This window comes from Phycodurus eques, chromosome 11 (assembly GCF_024500275.1).
Source record: "Phycodurus eques isolate BA_2022a chromosome 11, UOR_Pequ_1.1, whole genome shotgun sequence".
Classification (NCBI taxonomy): domain Eukaryota; kingdom Metazoa; phylum Chordata; class Actinopteri; order Syngnathiformes; family Syngnathidae; genus Phycodurus; species Phycodurus eques.
Window position 1 is genome coordinate 11,735,745 of NC_084535.1, and position 20,831 is coordinate 11,756,575.

Here is a 20,831-nt window from a genome sequence, read left to right on the forward strand (position 1 = left end):
AGTACGGTATACTGTATATACATTTTGAGGCATTTGTGTTTAGTGTGCCATTTGTGTTTGGGTTTTTTCTCATTTTAAAATATGTGACATGGCTCAATAAAGGTTGGGAAACACTACTACATGTGGTAGGTCATAGTCAATATGACCAGCATGGTTTCACCAGGCTGTAACACGTGGCAACATTATTGAGAAGAGCAGTGGCGCCCACTTGTGTTAAAAAGGGGAAACGTACAAGGCTTTGAGGGCAGAAAATAACGACAATAAAATGTATATTATTCCACATTTATTAAACTGTCCACAATTGTCCTTCTTGTCTGCATAATTCTCAATTATTAAAAACTATTAACTTAGAAGTTATTTGCATTGGATTAAAGTAGCCCACTCGATTTTAGGTTACACATTTTCATTTTTAATAAATGTGGCATTGCAAGTACAAAGTGGACATATGACCACAGACCATCAAAATATGTGGTGAATTTAGTTATTACTGAAATATACATTGCCAAAAAAATGAAGAAGAAAAAAACAAACAAACAAAAGAATACATTTATTCCATGGAAATATTAAATATATTTAATACAGAGCAGCTCAAGCGCCATTTAATCACTAATATAGACTAAGCAGCAGACACTGACGTGTTAATACACTCCCACGTCCCCAACCAGGTACTGTGAAAATGCATGTGTTTATATGATAAGAAACACAATCTTTAACTTGATGAAAGTTGAAATGAGAAACGAAACATGTGTTTGGAAGTCTACTTAGACTCATTGCTCCGATGACAAAAATTTTCATATGAATAGAATACAACTTTTAATTTGCGTATGATTTTTTTGTGACAAAGTGTGAAAATACTGATACTTTTTCTCTTTGCTGTTGAGCAAGTCCATCCATTAACTCGTGACTGCAGATCAATTTTACTTCCCACTTTTGGACACCTCCTGCACGGCTTCGATCCACTCCTTTCTCTCCTCGGCAGTGGCCGCCTGCAGGAAGTAGTGCGTTTCATCAGATGTGATGATCTCAAAGAGGTTGCCATCCACGTCGTATCTTTTAGCTGTAGTCGCAGGAAGCAAGCGATTGAGAGTTGAAAAGAGAAAGAGGAAGAAGAAAGAGAACACGTGCTTCTCACCCACCGTCAGGCACGAAATCCACAGCTGTGACCACGGAACCTCGCAGATAGATGGACCCCAGGGGATCATCACCCTAAATTGGGAGTTTTTCTTTTAGTCACGCTTGTTAATTACAGCATTTAAAAGTTGGTGTCGCTTATTGCAGCAAATAGTGGCCGGGGTGTTCATTTAATCAACTGCAGAAGATAAGGAGACCTTTATGTGTACAAAGCATTTTAGGAGTAATATTGGGAACATTGGGGAATGATCCAATTTCATCTATCTATGCCAGCAACCTATAGTGATAGGCAGAACAATGAAATGCTCTTCTAAAGTTGTGAGTAATGATGAGATCATCACTATTTCATGATATACAGTATACTTTATACTGTACCATATTTATTTAGTGTGTTGTATTTTTTTCTAATGTAAAATGCAGTGGTGCATTGAGTTACGAGTGACATGACCAACATGAGTCATTTCTTCAGTGCAGTTGCGATACGAGCCCTGCACGGTAGCAGCAAACGCAACTCACTTAACTAAGCAGCCGTTTGGCAGACAGTGAACAATTTTTTCAAAAAGGGGCTTCGAGCTGTTAAAAACAACTCACAATTGAAATTCTTTGTCGAACTAAACATAAAACTAAGACAATTACACATTGCGTATCGAATACAATCAAACGACTCTGTTTTAGGAATGCTAGCTTAATGCTAACACATAATGGAAAAAGCAACAGATAGGCTAACAATTAACATCGATTTACATAGTGTTACAAGCCTTTAAGCAACATATTTGGACACAAACAGTGGAGCAACACATGTGGACAGACAATATAACAATACTCAGTCATACTGTATATCTTCTTAATCCTCCGCAAAAAGCACCCAATATTGTTGCACCTTAGTGGGTCACTGAGAGTAGTGGTGACTCTTAATTTTTTTTCCTGTATGACTGTGTTATACTGCCCAAGGTGGCCAAGGTGGGCACACAAAAGGAGCAACACAATGAATTGAATTGATGCATTAAATCATGGCGCACAATCTGATGAATTCTTTATATTCTATTTAATCTTGCTATTAGTTATGTTGTCACTCCCTGATTTTACAAAGTACAATATTATAGAGTGCTATTTTCCTTATCAAAAAAAAAAAAAAACACATTACAAACAAATTTGTTGAGTTTTTTGGGGAGGCCGGAAAAGATTAATGGCACTTCAGTGAATTTTAATGGGGAAAGATGATTTGAGATACAAGTGTTTGGACTTATGAGCGTGGTCACAGAACAAATCAAACTCAGAACTCAAGGCACTATTGTACGTGCTTTAGCTCAATAAAAGTTTGGAAACACACCCGGCAGCTATTAGGGGAAGGCGACAATTTAAGGCCAAATGCAATAATTACCTTGGTGGGATCGTAATAATGCATAAAGGCAGGGTCATTCCTCAAAATGAATTTACGGACTTTCCAGTTTTTTCTCTTGTGGCCCTGTGAAGATGTTAGAGCAATTAACATCTGAATCTTCATCCAATCAAGTTGTTTTTAGACTCAAATAAACGCTCTATAAAATAATTTCATTTCACGTACCTGTTTCAGCAAACAGCCTTGTTTAATGATATTTCCTCTGAACTCTTCCTTGACAAGAGTGTCCTCATCACTGGAGTAGCCTTCGCAGAAGAAACCGCTGTCAGCCTGTCACAACGTCACGCATGCATAAGTTATCACCTGCCACAACATTAGATACAATTACACAATCTAAGAGCTGCACCAAACAAATTACAGGATTCCACCGTGAACTATGTTCATAATTGTGGTTGTAGTTTGCAGTGGTATATCATAACACTGTCCTCATGCTGAGGTAACTGGACTGTTCTGGACAACCACAATAGTCTAGTTGCTATCGATTCAATGTCCTGAGAATTATACAGAGGCGTTTCCAATCTTGTTGGTCAATTTAGCTAGGATGGATGTGAACATTAGTGCTACGCCAGCCTCCACTTACAGGCATTACCTTGCAAAAAATCTAAATCACGCGTAATAATGAAATGATGAATTAGTTTTGTCATTTAAAATAAAATTTCAATCACAGTTTAAAAATAACAAAACATTATGTTACGTTTAGAACCATATAATATTGGAATCATTCTTGCAAGCATGTATAACCGTCACCTCTGAAAACCTTAAATGAATTATACATTACGCTGTGTCTTTCCAAACAAACCAACCTAGTGCAATTAATCAGACTGACTATATGAGTGTAATTCTGTAATTCAGAATGACAAAATCTTAGGCAAAGTCTCCTTCTGGGGTAGTCATTATTGCTTTGCTGACTTTTCTCAGCGTAATGTGACTGCTTATTACTGAAAACGTGATAAGTTAAATTTTATAATGGAGCGTTTTGTCTTTTGGACTCTAAAAGATCACCTTACTCTCACGGCTCAATCTCCACCTCCAAAGGTTGAGATACTCCGCTTACTGCTTAGACCTGTGTTTCTCAAACTCTTTACACAAAATACTACCTTAAAATACAGTACTTTACTCCCAAAGTACCACCATTCTGACAAGCATTAAAATATAGTTACAAATAATGCATAAGCTTTCATCAGTAACAAGTCAGTGTTTTTTCCCCCCGAAAAGTATATTTAGTTGTACTGGAATCCACTGTAACAGCTCAGTTTGAACATTAACAGCTGCGTTCCAGTATAGGAAAATAAATAAATAAATACATAAACTGTACTTGATGATTCTATTAAAGTGTACAGCACATACAAGTGAAATAAATTGTGACAAAATTAACCTTTAAAAAAACTATTCTTTAAAATTAAATGCAAATGTATTGAACCTAAAAGTGAAATACAACTGAACTGTACTTTGGCAGTTATTCTTTCACTTTCTACTAGAGGGGAGCCTGCGTACTATAAGTAGCACACTTTGAGAATCACTGCTGACCACACTGACTGAGAATTACTACAATTGAGAATTACTACATTTATGAAGGCAGAAATTTTGACACGCCTCTTGTACTGGATCACATTGGAAAAGAGAAGACTTTTACTGCCTGGAACTCTCCACTATTGGAAAATATGGAATACTGCTATCGATAATTTCTCAAGGTTGGATTTTTTTCCACGCCCTCAGCAAAGCCCAAATAAATTATTTGATGCCATCAACTTACAAAGTAGTAAAAAGCATCGGTCTGATCCAGGAAGATGGACTTCTCCCCGCTCACCGCTCCCTCCTTGGAAAGATCGCCGGCGGGCTGCAAGAACCCCTCGTTCAGGAGCCCCGTGGCTAACATGAGCGCCTCGGGCCTGTTCCTGGCTTTCTCTTTGGAAATGAGCCACTCCACCACTGTGGAACCTTTTTTATTTTTTTTTATTTTTTTAGAAAGCATGAAACTTCAAAGTGAAACTTTGCATAGACAAAAAAAGGAACCATGAGAAAAAGCAATGTTACCAGTGAAGCAGTGGTTGAAGATTCTGTTCTCTCGCTCCAGTTTCAACTCCTTCACGCCTTCATCTTGGTCTCTCAGCTTAGTGTACAGCTCACTAACAGACCACAAATGGAATTTAGTAGGATATAATGTGAAACTGTCCCTCTACAGTGGTGCCTTGAGATACGAGTCACACAAAGTATGGGTTTTTCAAGATATGAGCAATTAATTGAATACCTTTTTGCTTTAACTTGCGAGCGCAAACTTTATAGTGGTTGTGAACTCGATCTGATTCTGATTCTTGTGAACTCAATTCAACTCACATCACAATAAGCAAATCTTTTGGCAAATCATCAAAAATTAATGAAAAAAGAGGGTTCAAGCAATATAATGCCACTCCCAGTTGAGGTTTGCTGTCAAACTAAACATAAAACAGACAATTACTTTTATTACTATTATTTCAAACAACCACATAGCGTTCTGCTTAGCTTAGTACTAACAAACAATGCAAAATGCTATTGGCATGCTAACGGTTAGCAATGGATATTTGAACACAAGTGGTGGTGCAATACATGTAGACAGATAATATAACAATGACTGGGGAAAGATGATTTGACTTACGAGCATGTTTATGTAAAGAATTAAACTTGTATCTCAAGGCACCACTGTAGTTACTCTGTGGTTTGGTCTGTGTGTACTGTAGAGACCGTACGTCAAGTTGACCGTGTCGGGCAGGCGAATGGAGCGTCTGGTGGACCTCCTGGCGAACCTCTTGCCCCCTTGCAGGCACTGAATGGCCCTCTTGATGTCCTTCACCCACAATTCCCTCTCCTCCACGTGCGACGCTTGGAAGAAATGCTCCTGCTTCTTGTGCGTAGTGATCTTTAACACCAACTGAAGAATAAAATGAACCCTCTAATTTGTATTTCTGCCGCAAGGGTGTGTATTCGACATGGACGTACTGTTCTGTTGCCACAGTCCTGACAAGGGCTGATGAGTGTGGCCCCCTTCAGGGGGATCATCCCTTTGGGAGACTGGTCTGTTTTCTTCTTGTAGAATTCCAGCCCGTCTTCAGACAGCACCACCCACACAGTAGTCCAGTAGTTCAACAGCGTGCGCTTTGAGTCGCCAAGACATGTATCACATTATTCTATTAATATTTGTACGTGGTATAATCTTTTGTGCATAACTGTCCGTATGGTGATGACATCACTATCGCTAAAGACCACATTTCGCAGTTCTATCATTTCCCGACCACTTCCCCATTTTCAACATCTCTCTCTCAAACTTTCCAAAATAACATTGTTTTGTGTTATTGCAAGAATCCTTTTGATTTTGATGAGCTACCACACGATGGCTGGAGTAAATTTGATCCAAATTTAAAAGATACATTTAGCAGTTTCCACTTTCTACTATATACAATTTTAACATTTTCCTGAAATATTTAACTACTGCGGCATGGTGGACAACTGGTTAGAGCGTCAGCCTCACAGTTCTGAGGACCAGGGTTCAATCCCCGGCCCCGCCTGTGTGGAGTTTGCATGTGGGTTTTCTCCGGGCACTCCGGTTTCCTCCCACATCCCAAAAACATGCATGGTAGGTTAATTGAAAAACTCTAAATTGCCCGTAGGTGTGACTGTGAGTGCGAATGGTTGTTTCTTTGTATGTGCCCTGCGATTGGCTGGCAGCCAGTTCAGGGTGTAACCCCGCCTCCTGCCCGATGATAGCTGGGATAGGCTATTTCAACTTGTTACGGCAAGATTCCCTTGAAATCTAAGAGTTCTCTTTCTGTCATTTTATTCCTGCAAGAAGAAGCGATTGTACGGAGCCAATGCACCAGTGCAATATAGAAGGTCTTTTAACTAAAGGTTGTCACACGTAAAACTAAACACAAGCTGCCTCGTGATTATAAATGTGTAATTGTTAACGGTTACTTTGGAACAGAAGGTACACAAATTGCCTTGAGTCACATTCTGCTTCACGAAGACTGCTCATATGTGGTAGCCTACTCTGGTCTAGAGTAATTCTTTGACAGTTGCCTTCACTGTGCTACATTGAATTAAATGGACACCGTTTCTGTATGTGCCAAGCTGTAAGCGTCAATATGAGGAAGTCACTGTTCTTACCTTTTTCACCAAGTATCCCTCTCTGATCTGTTGTGGCTCCATCACTAGTCTGTTGCTTCTCTGCAACCTCTGTGCTTCTTTGCAGAGCTGATGCGCTGACGTTTCTCTCACATTTTTTTGTTTTTTTTCAAATGCAGCTGGCCGCTTCTTATCCAAACCACAGACAGCCAAGTGAGAAGGAAGTGGCAGGTTGTGTATGTGACACATGAGCCGGCCATCTACTTCCTCTTTTTGTGCGGCGTCATCAGCTGACATTTCTATAAATTACTTGGCTTTTGACATTTTTTGGAACATGACTCATTTTACAAATGTTGCTTATCAATGTTCTACATTCCCCCCTTCATATCACGTGCATTTATGCTTTATTACTGTATAGTCCAACTTTTGAACTCTTTGACTCTTTTGTGTCAATAGTCTCTTCCTCCTATGATGAAAAGGTTCTTTTTTTTTTAGTTTTGAGGGTCATGACTAATGTGTTTGGAAAAAATAGTAGATTATTCCTTTATGGGTGACAAAAGACTAAATTTAGCGATGCAGGCATCTGCTGACTTAAGTCTGGGTCAAAGGTTCCTGTTTAATTGATTGCTCATGAGACATCTTTGTACGAGTGCGTAAACTAACGAGAACAAAAGTAAAATGACTGAAAAAATGTGTGCTCCAAGTCAAAAAGTAGGAATATAAATTAATATTTTTTCTGGTGCTTTAATACTGCAATACTAAAATTAAAATAAAAACAAATTTAAAAAAGTATTGACATGTTAGTCATATGCACAAGTACCTTAGAAATCATATGTATTAAAATGGTAACTTAAAAAAAGCATTCCCAGAACCCTAGTGAGGATAAGTGATATAGAACATTGATGGATGGATTTAAAAAATAAAAAAAACATTCATCCTGTAGTTTCCTATCGCTTCAAATGTTATCATTCACTGGTGCTTCACAGTAAAAACTTCATAAGCATGGTAAAAGAAAAGGCAACTAATAAAGTAAGAAGCATTAAAATGTTAGTCATTATCACATGAACAATAAAATAGTATTAGAAATTTGTGAAAAAAAGTATTAAATAAATTTTACTTTTGCTTCAAACGTCTAACAAACAAATCAAGACAAGACAAGACAAAACAAAAAAACTATGTACTAATAAAGAAATAATATGTGATATTGTCTCTATGGTGCCTCAGTAAACGTGAAATATGAAATAAAATCATCCACACACTCCTGAGTTGCAGATACTTTTCTGCCGAGAGGCCTGAAATCAGGTCTTTTGAATTTCTTGAGCTTATCTACGTCGCTTGCGAAGATCTCCGCCTTCCCTCTCTGCTCCGTGCCAGCGCTGTCAACATAACAAACACATGTGCAATAACAAGTGGGTCTTCTACATGGAGGCAACCATCAGAGGAAAGGGGGCGGAACCTAGCCAAATATGGATAAAGCGGATACTAAACTGGATCAAACACAAGTACCAGTCAGAGGGGCCTTTTCTAGACACTTGTATGACAAAACCAAGAAGTTTTTTTTTCAATAAAATTGACACTTTTATATTAAGTCCATGTTAGAGAGTCACTCTATGGAGATCTAAAATACAGGACCTTTATAAAGTGTTAGTCATAAGCACATGAACATTATAATCATTTGGATTAAAATGATATCCTACTGTATTTCTTTGAATTTCCTCAAACCTGTTATTTCTGGTGATTTAATAGTGTAAAAAGCACAAAATAAAAGAGAAATAAAAGTTAAAATAAAAAAAATGCTGACTAAAATTTGCATTAAAATCTCAGTCATTAGTACATTAGTATTAAAATGATTTTTACTCAAAAAATATTGTTCATGTATTTTCCTTTGTCTTGAAACGTAAGTGGTTCTTTAGTACATAAGAAATATATTTAAAAAAAACGTTAAAATGTTAATTGTATTATAATGAGTTACATTAAAAATGTCACCTATAAGAAAATGTTCATCCTGTATTTTAGTGTTTTTGCGGTTTTACTGGTGCTTTGATAGTTGACAAATGATAATAAATGTAATTTCAGGTTCATAATGCATTGTACTATAACTATTTACACGTGAAATAATTGCACAGTAATGATCCCCCAAAACCGAATCGTAGTTATTGTAACGCCGTTGGTGCTCCTCTAGAGGTCGCCATTAAATATTGCTCTTGGCGCACATTTGAGCGTGATGCATACTCTTATTAAGTGTTAGCTGTGGGAGGTGAAACCCAAAAACCGTCTTTGGTGACGTGTCCAGTTACGTCACATTTTCAAGGCATTCATAAAAGAGGGCATTTGGCCTACATTGAAAGCCTCACCAGGGCGTGCGAAATTGCGATTAAAACTTAATTACTGTACAGTACAGCCCTTGGGGCTTGGGGATAAGACGTCACTGCAGGCGAGCAGGATGCTCATTTTATGTATACTCAACGCAAGACTTGTGCCAGTCTTCCCCATTGACGTCAATGGACTTGCCTGACGTGCTTAGAGTGGCGAGCCATTCTTATATCCCGCCTCTTGAAGCTCCTGATTGGTCCTGGTGGAATTAATCCCCGCCTACTATTGTGGGAGCTCTTCTCTCATTGGCGTTTGAGGCGACAGGGATTTAACGAAGCCGGCCGGGCACAAAGGGATCACTGAGGAACAAAAACAAAGAAGAGGCTGCACGTCACACACCGGGCCAGCTTTCATTGAAACACAACGTAGCTCAAAGCTGCTGCATCGATGAAATAGCTACACAAGCGAATACTGTGGATATTACGTTTTTTTTCTGGTACGTACATGCAATTTTCACGTGATTTATGTCACTCTGTCAACTCATATTTTTACATATTGCCTATTCGTGTCGAATCAAACAATTATATCATGCTAACAATTGTTTGCGTATGATAAAAGTTCTATCTGGACAGGCCACAGCCCTCAGAATTCTATATGTAGTTTGTAGTTTAAGCTGTGTTTTGCAGCAGCTGTTGTTTTGCCATCAGCAGACTGCAGATAAACAAGGCACGTGAGAGAAGAATGGTGGCCTTTCATAGTAAGTCCTATATACAAAAAACTAAAACAAAAAAAAAACAACAAGCTCCCCAGTAAGTTAACACAGGGAATTATGATGCACATTAATGGATGGATAAATACCAAACTAGGCTATGAGTAAATGTTGATGTGTACTGTACTGTTACTGTGAATGCAGGACATAACTAACAAATTGACCTGATCATATCTGACCTCATATTGAGTCCAGCCTTTTGTCATAAGCTAGTGAGTGATCAGCTCGTGTCCCACTGACAAGCTGCAATGGAACATGCTTTTAAAGTGGAACAAACAACTTGCCTCCATTAAGTAGGGCTTAAGAATCAAAGCAGCACATGTGACAATGGTACAGCTCACTCCAAATCAAGCTAACGTTTGGACCTTTTCCAAAGTAGACAACAATCCGTTGCAGGTCATTAGTCTCCCTGCAGTTTTATCATAAGTAATGGGATTTGAATTCATCTGGGGGGGGAAAAAAAAAAGCCCATCTTTTTCAGGCACTACCAACCAGCGGCCGATCACGTGAATTAATGGGAACAACTAATCAAATGTGTACTCAACCTTTGAACAACTTGCAGAGGAAGGAAGGTCACTTCACAAAAATTAGATGCAGCTTTTTGCTGTTGGTGTCCATTCGGTCCTCTTATCAACGTTAGCCATATTGTACTGAGCAGCCTCGACGGACCGACTTAGTGCTTTGGTCCTTTATTTGTGGGGACATGTGCCAGTGACTATTTTAATTATTACTAGAGTTGACTCGATCAGATCACATGATGGGAAATTAGGGCCCGGAGGCCGATCGTGTAATTTTCATCTTATCGGTATGGCGAGATGATGACTTATTTCCGTCATTTTTAAAGGTCATAAAGTGAGAAAATAATCCTGAGGTCAAAAGATATTGCCAAATGGATATTAAACAGTATAACCTTGCAAGTTCATGTGGTGGTGTGAAAAATACGAGGCAGAAAGCCACATCCATACGAGGGTTGGGATTGAACAAAAATGCTTGTCATTTATTCAAGCTGCAACTTTTTCAGACCGTTTTGTCTGTACAGCACTTTTTGTTTATACACGAACCACAAAAGGAGACCACACATTACCAAACATTACTAGGTGAGCTGATTGACGAAACAAAAGAGCAGCTATGCATCAGTTAGTTTAGCAAGTGTTCTCATCAAGTGCCACCCTATAAAAAGTGCTCCCCGATGACGTCGCTTCTCGGCAACTCGCAGTATAAGAACTACATTACCCAAACGATGGTTACAGACACTTCAGGTTTCATTGTTTGAAGTGGAGTTAAGCGTTCTCGTTTTTATTCTCCAATGTAGGTAGCACTGTGTGAAATGTATTTATTGACTAAGGTTTTTATTTTATTTTTTTGCACCAAGGGGAAATTCAGAATGTTGTTTTCTTTTAATATTTTAGTTTGCTGTTTGTTGTACACTTCTGTGGTGGCGATAGGAAATGCACAATGGTCAAGAAAAAGCAAAATGTGGAGTTACTCTTTTAGAAGAAGCTGAAGTCTCATCTGTTCCTCCATGCATTCATGTGACTTTAAACTCTTATTTGCATCCTCTTACAGCAGAGCCATTTTATGCCACTTTGCCCCGCATTTTTCCCCGGATGGATAGCGGGTCCACGTCTCCTCCCTCCTCCGCGGTGGCCGGCCCCTCCACCCTGTGGCGCCTGGCCGAGAGGCGAGCGCGCAAGGCGGGCTCTGGGAACATCTTCAGCAACGTGAACGTTTGGCAGCTCCAGAGACTTTTCAGGGCAGCCGGTGACCAGGATGCGGAGCAGAGGGCCCAGCTGGTTTGGGCACACAGGGATGAGACTGAGCTGGCCCAGGCCTTGGTGGGACTCAGGACCCGGAGTCACCGCAGAGGCCTGAGGACTAACAGGAGGGACGTACTGGGCACACACTGGCTGCGGGCCTTCAATCATCTTAGGTACAATTAGTCTGATATAGTGGCACAGTAAACCCATGCTATTTGTAGAGGATACGGGCTAATGCCTAGATCAGACTACAGGATTTTAGCCCGATGTTGGCCCGATTGGCTATTGCGGGCGATTTCCCAGGCCTGACATATTTTGCCGGGAATGACAAAACTTCTTGTATCTTGACATAATCCACGACCAATGATTTGGTCCTATAGTTTCCCATAGTTTAAACCTCCAAAATACCACAAACAATGATCCATGAAACACTCATTTCAAACTCATCTTACATTACCCTTAAAAATCAAAACTGTACCGGAAGTACATGTCTATGCGACAAAGACTGTCTGTAACAAACACTAACAACCCAGACTAAACTCGGCTCCTCCCTGGTATACAAAAATGTTAGTCTCTCAGTCAAGATGGATCACCTCAAAATACTTCTTTGACACCAACTACTACTTCCCTATTAGCAAGGGCTTTGCACCACTTTGTGGCATTTTGGAGTATTATTGAAAGAGCTGAAAGTTTTCAGCAAATATGTGGTGATAGGTTCCTCAGAAAAAAACATGAAAAGGTGAATAATGATCTGTAAATACAGTGTGCAGGCGTTCACCATACCATGAAGATTATTTTTATTTTTTTAAAGTTCTGTTCATATTTACATTCACATGATTGGCATGTTATTCACACAAAAATGGTTTCCTTTCATTTAGGATTGGAGAGGGCTTCCCAAGCAGTCAGGAGAAGTACTCTGGTGACGAGACAGATTCAGAGGCTGCAGCTCACAGCAGCGAAGATCCTCATCAGCACGCTACAACTGAGCTAACGGGAGGAACTACAGCGGCCTCAGTGGTACTAAATGAGAGTCGAGGCCTCAGAAGGTCATCCGAGAGACCGCCTCGAACTGGTTCAGGCCCTAGAGGCGGTGGCGAGAGCGACCCTGAGAGATACCTCCACAGAATACAACACTGACTATGTGAAGAAATCAAAGAAACTTAGATCCAGAACATGTTTGATTAACTTATAGTAGGTGCAATGTGTACACTAATAGGTGGCATTATAGCAGCACCACAGTTTGTCCATACAGGGGTCCTCGGTTTATGAAAACTGCGCAGTGAATCAGTTTGTGCAGTGGCGTAAGAAGACTACGTCGTCATGGGGCTAAAGAAGGCACATTCAAACACTGTCATACTTACTGTTTTTTTTATTTGTTTTAGATTTATGCCCTACAACTGTGTTTTTTTTATACAAAATATTTACTGTAATTATGACTTGAGTACGACATTAGTGATAGACTATGGTGTGTTTCGACTTGTGGAACTCCGTCGTACGTCGAACATCCCTTTTATACAGCATACAAAACATAAATAAATGTATTATTGGGATGGAAAGAACCCTTTTACATGTACAACCCCATTTCCAATGAAGTTGGGACGTTGTGTTAAACATAAATAAAAACAATACAATGATTTGCAAATCATGTTCAACCTATATTTAATTGAATACACTAGAAAGACCAGCTATTTAATGTTCAAACTGATAAACTACTATTTTTATTGCAAATCATGTTCAACCTATATTTAATCGAATACACTAGAAAGACAAGCTATTTAATGTTCAAACTGATAAACTACTATTTTTAGCTAATAATCATTAACCTAGAATTTTATGGCTGCAACACGTTCAAAAAGGCTGGGACAGGTGGCAAAAAAGACTGAGAAAGTTGAGGAATGCTCATCAAACAGCTGTTTGGAACATCGCACAGGTGAACAGGCTAATTGGGAACAGGTGGGTACCATGATTGGGTATAAAAGATGCTTCCCTGAATTGCCCAGTCATTCTCAAGCAAGGATGGGGCAAGGTTCACCTCTTTGTGAACAAGTGTGTGAGGAAAATAGTCAAAACAGTTTAAGGACAATGTTCCTCAACGTACAATTGCAAGGAATTTAGGGATTTTATCATCTACGGTCCATAATATAATCAAAAGGTTCAGAGAATCTGGAGAAATCACTGCATGTAAGCGGCAAGGCCGAAAACCAACATTGAATGCCTGTGACCTTCGATCCCTCAGGCGGCACTGCATCAAAAACCGACATCAATGTGTAAAGGATATCACTACATGGGCTCAGGAACACTTCAGAAAACCAATGTCAGTAAATACATTTTGGCGCTACGGTGCAACTTAATACTAGGCGAAGCGAAAGCCATTTATCAACAACGCCCAGAAACGCCGCCGGCTTCTCTTGGCCCGAGCTCATCTAAGATGGACTGATGCAAAGTGGAAAAGTGTTCTGTGGTCCGACGAGTCCACGTTTCAAGTTGTTTTTGGAAATTGTGGACGTCGCAAACTAAGAGGAAACTAAGCGGAAAAGAACCACCCGGACTGTTATGGACGCAAAGTTCAAAAGCCAGCATCTGTGATGGTATGGGGCTGTGTTAGTGCCAATGGCATCTGTGAAGGCACCATTAATGTGCATACAGGTTTTGAAGAAACCTATGCTGCCATCCAAGCAATGTCTTTTTCATGGACGCCCCTGCTTATTTCAGCAAGACAATGCCAAACCACGTTCTGCACGTGTTACAACAGCGTAGCTTCGTAGTAAAAAGTGCCGGTTCTAGACTGGCCTGCCTGCAGTCCAGACCTGTCTCCCATTGAAAATGTGTGGCGCATTATGAAGCGTAAAATACGACAACGGAGACCCCGGACTGTTGAACAGCTGAAGCTATACAAACATATTAAAAGAAAAGGTGACGTAACCCAGTGGTAAACATGATCCGGTCCCAGCTTTTTTGGATCATGTTGCAGCCATAAAATTCTAAGTTAATGATTATTTGCTAAAAAGAATAAAGTTTATCAGTTTGAACATTAAATATCTTGTCTTTGTAGTGTATTCAATGAAATATAGGTTGAACATGATTTTCAAATCATTGTATTCTGTTTTTATTTATGTTTAACACAATGTCCCAACTTCATTTGAATAGGGGTTTTATGTCACCAACCTTATCAAATACTAAGTGTAATGTTTAAGCCTTTCATAATAAAGTGTTTGTATTTACTATATTGTTTTGTCTTAACGTTTGCATTTCCATTAATTTTAAGGAGGAAAAGTATGAATTTGTTTCAAATGCCAGGGTTGATCGACATAAAGGTACTGAAGAAAAATTCCAGCATTCAAATTGGTTGCAGGTTCATGATCATGTTAATGTCAGCTACATTTATGCTGAAGCAGAAGAAGTATCTCTGATAACAAACCATTTGTTTTGTGTAGATGTTCTGCACAGCAACCTTTATTGTGCCACTACAGTCTTGTTTACACGTGCAACGTTCACAGGTAACAAGTACAAGTGGGAGTTCTGTAAACACTCACTGGGCTCCTCAAGAGGTGCATCTCATGTACTTTAGTGTTACTGAGGGTGTATTTTTCAGTAGCATGCAATCGCATCATCCTCAGAGCTGTTCCTAATCGCTTTACTGTTACTGTACATTTTATTACATGAGAGCGTCACATTATAACGGTATGATGCAGTACAGTTTTCCTGCCAAGTACACCCACAATAAATACATTGTTCAATGATATTTCTGACAATGTCAATCGAAACTAGTTGCTTGTTTCTTGCTGGAAGGTTGAAGACATCCTCGTCGACCCGAAGCGGCCAATGCTTGGTCTGACGTCCATCTGCAATGCTCATACAACTCGCAAGATGGCGATAGTGTTTTTTTTTTTTTTTTTGCATTTAAAAGGGCAGACAGTCAAATGAAGTTCATACTTGTTGGCTATAAACCTTTAAGTCGAGCGTATTTAACAGCAGAAAAGACTTTTATTTATTTATTTATTTTTAACCCCCCCCCATGTGTGTTATTTTCTGCCAGGCCAACCAAACAGACGAATATATGGAGATGGATAATGAGTTGCAAAGTTTTGATCTCAGATTCAGACAGTCTGAATAATATACTGTACTTAAAAACTGACCTTAAAGAGACATGTATTAATATTATATTTCAGAAAATGTCTTACGCGTACCAATACTTAACATCTTAACCCCGTTATTTATTTATTGAGGATACCCCACACATACTGACGAGCATGCTTATTGCTCTTATAGTATGTGGTGAAACAGTGATACCTTCACTGACAAACCAATCTGGGTGGTACCAAAACTGACCTGGTACAGTGGTGTCTTAATTTACAAGTTAAATTTGTTCCGTGAGCACACTTGCAACTCAAAATGCTGGCATCTCATATCACCTTTAAGACATTGAAATGAAGCGAAATGCCATTAATCTGTTCCATCCCCCATAAAAACACGATCAAAATGATTTGTTTGTAATATAGAAAAGTAGATCTCTACAGTATTGTACTTTATATAAACATACTTCATTCAATGGAATGGAAAAAAGAGTTCTTGCATCATGCTCATTCAATGAATTCTTCTGATGTGTGCACCCTGGCCTCCAGGGAGCAGTATAATGCATACACAATAAATACACGAAGAAGTCAGTCACAGCTGCTCAGTCAGCTGAAGTAATATTAGTGGTCTTTCGCAGAGGATAACGAATATATACGCCTGTAAGTATTGTCATAATGTCTGACTGTCTTCATGTGTTGCTGCACCATTTGTTGCTAGTTTTGTTTCGATTGTTTGTTTCATCTAAGGTGTTTTGCATTGTGTGTTAGCATTAAGCTAGCGGACTCTCGTAAGGCAAACTTACGTGGTTTGGTTAAATACACAACGTGTAATTCTCTTTGTTTTCTTTTGAGTTTTACAGTAAACTCACTTTGTCGTGAAGTTCATTTTTGCACGGAGCTCCAGACAAAAAAAAAAAAATCGTCCAAGCAACAGCTCGTAACTTGAAAAACTTGTAAATGAGTCACTTGTAAGTTGAGCTACCAATGTACAAAGAAGGAAGAGTAGTAGTAGTAGTAGTTGGATAAGAAATAGAGGAAACTTGGCTTATCTGCTAACTAGATTGTGGGTGCAAACGTTTTGTGGCAAAGGACTTGTGAGATACGTTCTGCAAACAGCCAAGCATGGCCACTACAACCATAATATGCCAACATATAAAAAGAACTCACCCTTCAGTAACATTCTATTGTATTCGCTGGTTGGGGGTGGTGGTGGGGGCATTACATTTTAAAAGACATCTGAGTTATTGCATTTATACCGCGATGACCTTATTGAGCTCAATTTATTAGTTTCGGGTTTTACGCTGCTGTGTTCCGCCAACACGTAATGACGAAACTCACATACAGTATTGTGCATTTTACTGGCACCCGCCTGTCTAGTATACGGTACAATGTGGTTACCATCCGTCAAACTCCCGAGGACAAGTTTGCTATTGAAGGACACCTGGAAATGGCCAGAATGACCTTGAAATGGACCCTTCAAATCAAAATGGCAGCCGTCACCTTGTATGCTCTGGGCTTCCAAAAATGACGAATGGTCTTGACACGCTTGACATTTAGGCTACATGTAATGTACTTCTAATGCCACATGATGTAATGTTAGCGGTACATCACAGTTAGGCACGTTGGGTAATTGCCCCCCACCAAATTCTGTTCAAGCAAGGTAATACATGTTTATTTCTATAGTTGCCTAACAAAAAGCTAAACAGCGTAATTTCACACCAGGTATTTGATCCATGAATCAACCAATGAATTTCCAGAGACATCCACTTCTACACTTGTTTTGACTCTTCCAGTCTTTCTCACAGTGACACCCTCAGCTCAGTGCCCAGTGGAAAAAATACTGAAACACTGAACAGCAGGACATGTACATTCAAAGGTTTCGAGAAGGTCAAATTAAGTTCACCTGTAAATGTTATAGTCCATTATAGTTTCATCCTGAAACTTCACCCAGAAGCTGACTAACAATGTTTTTTATGAGTAGTGTGTATTAATAATAATATAAAGAATTCACCAGATGTCCTCATCAGTTTCCTTCTGTTCCCAATGGGTGCCCCTTGTGTTTTGGGACACACAGACATCTGCCGGTTACTTGAGCCCTAATGCTGAAAAGCCTGTCTATGAGGTAATCCTTCTCAACTTCCCTAATTTTGGATGCAGTCTGTTAGTCAGTCACACACTCCCTGGATTAATGATTTAAATATTGCACATGACAATTTGACTGATGGTGGCACTGTGATGATGCGTCATCTAAATCTACGCAAGACACGGCTCATTCTTCACTGTTAGCGCTATGGAAGAGTGAGAGGCACACTTGGAATGATTCAGTGATAGCAGCACAGCACAAATTAAGAGAAATTAAGGAATAAATCAAATCTTGCATGGTGGTAACTAAATCTTGAATTAAAGTGTTTGCTGGAGAAAAACAATTTTAATTCTGTACTTTCTTCATAGCATAGAACATTCCAATATCCAAAATACATTATTTTATTTAATATTGGCTACCATATATTGTGAGAAGGCGGCACGGTGGGTGACTGGTTAGAGCGTCTACCTCACAGTTCTGAGAACCTGGGTTCAATCCCCGACCCCGCCTGTGTGGAGTTTGCATGTTCTCCCCGTGCCTGCGTGGGTTTTCTCCGGGCACTCCGGTTTCCTCCCACACCCCCAAAACATGCATGGTAGGTTAATTGAAGACTCTAAATTACCCGTAGTTGTGAATGTGAGTGCGGATGGTTGTTTGTTGATGTGTACCCTGCGATTGGCTGGCAAACTCCTGCCCAATGATAGCTGGGATAGGCTCCAGCACTCCCGCGACCCTTGTGAGGATAAGAGGCTCAGAAAATGGATGGATGGATGGATGGATATTGTGAGAATTCCATTAGGTGTTACATCCCTGCTAAATAATTTTACCTGACCACCAGGAAGTGTAAAGGCCCTCTTGGAATTGCTCAAGCAGCACACTCTTGAAAAGTATAGAAAAAAAAAAAAAGAAGCCCTGGACAGTTTCCCCCTGGAAGACATATCAATCATAACATGACGCACGAAAAAGCCTCAAGAACACATACCTATAATTCAATGAGAATCCAGCCATTTTGGTTTGAAGCAGCGTTGTAGTTTGAAATACTCCTAGTAGGAAATTTGTCCAAATAAGTTCCAACTGGGGTTGCATGGTAGGCGACTGGTTAGCACATCCGCCTCACAGTTCTGAGGAATCGGGTTCACATCCGGCTTCGCCAGTGGAGTTTGGATCTTCTCCCCGTACCTGTGTGGGTTTTGAAAAATTATTTATTTACAACAAATATTATTTGCATCCTTGTTCATCTATCTATGCCAGTGACGTATAATGACAGGCAGGCAGAACAATTAAATGCTCTTCCACTAGATGGCAGAAGGTACAATTAACCTGTGTATCCACCTGTTGCCCTTCATATGATACAATAACTGCTTTGCATTCGTGTTGTTGCAAGATTTTGACAAGAAGTTGTGTTGAGACAAGATACACATTATTTCCGTACAGTATATCGCAGGCTTTGGCCAGAATCCTCACATCTCTGAAACCATAATTTTTTTAGGATACCCAATAAAACCAGCATGGTTGTTGATCCATTAACATTGCATCGTCAAAGAAAGCAAGCCATTTTCAACACTGTAGATTGGTCAATAATGTGTGAAAATGAAAGACCCACGCGGGGATTGACCAATAGTATACATTTGTGAAAAAAATATGAACTTGACCAAATTTGTCTATAGGAGGTTTCTGCCTGACAGTGATGCCTGGCAGTGATACTATTTTTGCCTGGCAGTGTGATAGGATATTTTTCAAAATTATTCCATTATTATTATTATTATTATCATCATTATATTGTACTAATGTAGTGGCAATGCTGTGCACTGTCTGTTCATTAACTGCTGATAGCAGCTGTAATGACTGCTCAATGTCACCAAGATATTTTAGTGGTATTAATGATGCAGCAATGGTGAGCACATCATAGCCAGGAAGTTTGGTATGCATGTCCCTCCCCATCCTCCTCTAACTTCTCTGCTTTCCATCATTTTAATTCTTTTCTCCCCCTTGATCTTATTGATACCTTCGCTCCTCACTCCAATAAACATCTAATCAACAGCACGGGAGATCAGATCACAGCAGGATGATGGATCAAGGAATCATTTACTGGGACCGGGCCTGCTTTGCTCAACCTTTGCTGATACAGGGCAAAATGATGAGCTCTCCGTTTTACGCCATGAGTCCACAGCTTGCGCCTGATAAGAACCAGATCACCGTTAAGATTGGAATTTATCACAGCTTTTCATAATTTGGTACTCAAATGAGAAGATTATTTAACACTCAGTAGTCAGTTGACAATTACAGACTATCAACTTGAAACCTAAAAAAATGATTAGATTTGTGTTGTCTGTTGCAAATCTGCCGGACCTGACTCTAAAAGCACACTAACCTTAGCGTGAGGAAGTTATGACTGTTGTTCTTGGATACAACACGGATAGTTTTATTTTTAAAATACAGTGTTAGTTTTATATTATTTTTATGATGACATTTTGAATCAAGCAAGCTGCTGTCGGTGGACCAATGATGTTTGTCCATGCTTTTCAGTATTGCTTCCCGATGAGACTCATTATGATTTTATGGGCATCCCTGGCAAATGGCTTATTCTACTATTTAGGCATGGCAACATTATTGGGAGAAATCAGACATGTCAATACGCTGAAATCTTTGGAGAACTGTAATACAACTGCTATTGATACTACTACTATTATCGTGAAACTGTAACTGTTGTGGATATTTGGGGTGCAATATACATTTTGATTCATTGAATTATTATTTCCATTAAACTTTTGGTACAGCAACATCAGATACCACAAGTATGAAATCAAATGTCCAATAAAAATACAACAGGTTACAGTGATGACTGTGAAAATAGGCAAACTATCTCTTCTTCACTTTGTTTCCCCCCCCCAATATATGGATTATCGCATAATTGCAAAGTCATGGTTTTATTGTTATGAAAATAATTAAACCGCCGCTAGACCCTAGTGAAGATAAGCAGTCGTAGATAATGGATGGATCGGTATTTACAGTATATAACACAATTATATAATGGTGTTACTTTGTGTTTAGGGTCTTTCTCACTGACTGAGACGTCGCCGTGACTGCCGAGACTTGATCAGCCGCAGCGACTTGGCAGAGCGGGATACGAAAATTTTGCTTGCGCTCTCACCAAGGTCGTCGCGTGGGAAAACAATTGGCTAAACGACGTCTCTGCGACATCACGGCACAG

The 20,831-nt window shown here is 39.5% G+C and overlaps 2 protein-coding genes across 3 annotated transcripts; one reads left to right on the forward strand and one right to left on the reverse strand.

Moving 5' to 3' along the window:
• Positions 1-331: 331 nt before the first annotated feature.
• plek (pleckstrin) lies at positions 332-6,839 on the reverse strand. Its single transcript, XM_061690252.1, has 9 exons — positions 6,668-6,839; positions 5,504-5,659; positions 5,254-5,435; positions 4,565-4,656; positions 4,284-4,468; positions 2,696-2,800; positions 2,513-2,596; positions 1,137-1,206; positions 332-1,057 (listed from the first exon to the last, which is right to left on the reverse strand). Exons 1-9 carry the CDS (start codon positions 6,707-6,709, stop codon positions 918-920), a joined length of 1,056 nt encoding a protein of 351 aa, XP_061546236.1. The 5' UTR covers positions 6,710-6,839; the 3' UTR covers positions 332-917.
• Positions 6,840-9,304: 2,465 nt separating this feature from the next.
• On the forward strand, positions 9,305-14,958 carry avpi1 (arginine vasopressin induced 1). 2 transcript variants are annotated; one of them, XM_061690180.1, is made up of 3 exons: positions 9,305-9,434; positions 11,277-11,637; positions 12,343-14,958. In XM_061690180.1, the coding sequence occupies exons 2-3, from the start codon at positions 11,315-11,317 to the stop codon at positions 12,599-12,601; spliced, it is 582 nt and encodes a 193-aa protein (XP_061546164.1). In that variant the 5' UTR covers positions 9,305-9,434; positions 11,277-11,314; the 3' UTR covers positions 12,602-14,958. The 2 variants fall into 2 exon arrangements, with proteins under 2 accessions (XP_061546164.1, XP_061546163.1); XM_061690179.1 differs by having other exon boundaries at positions 11,274-11,637; positions 12,343-14,957.
• Positions 14,959-20,831: the final 5,873 nt, after the last annotated feature.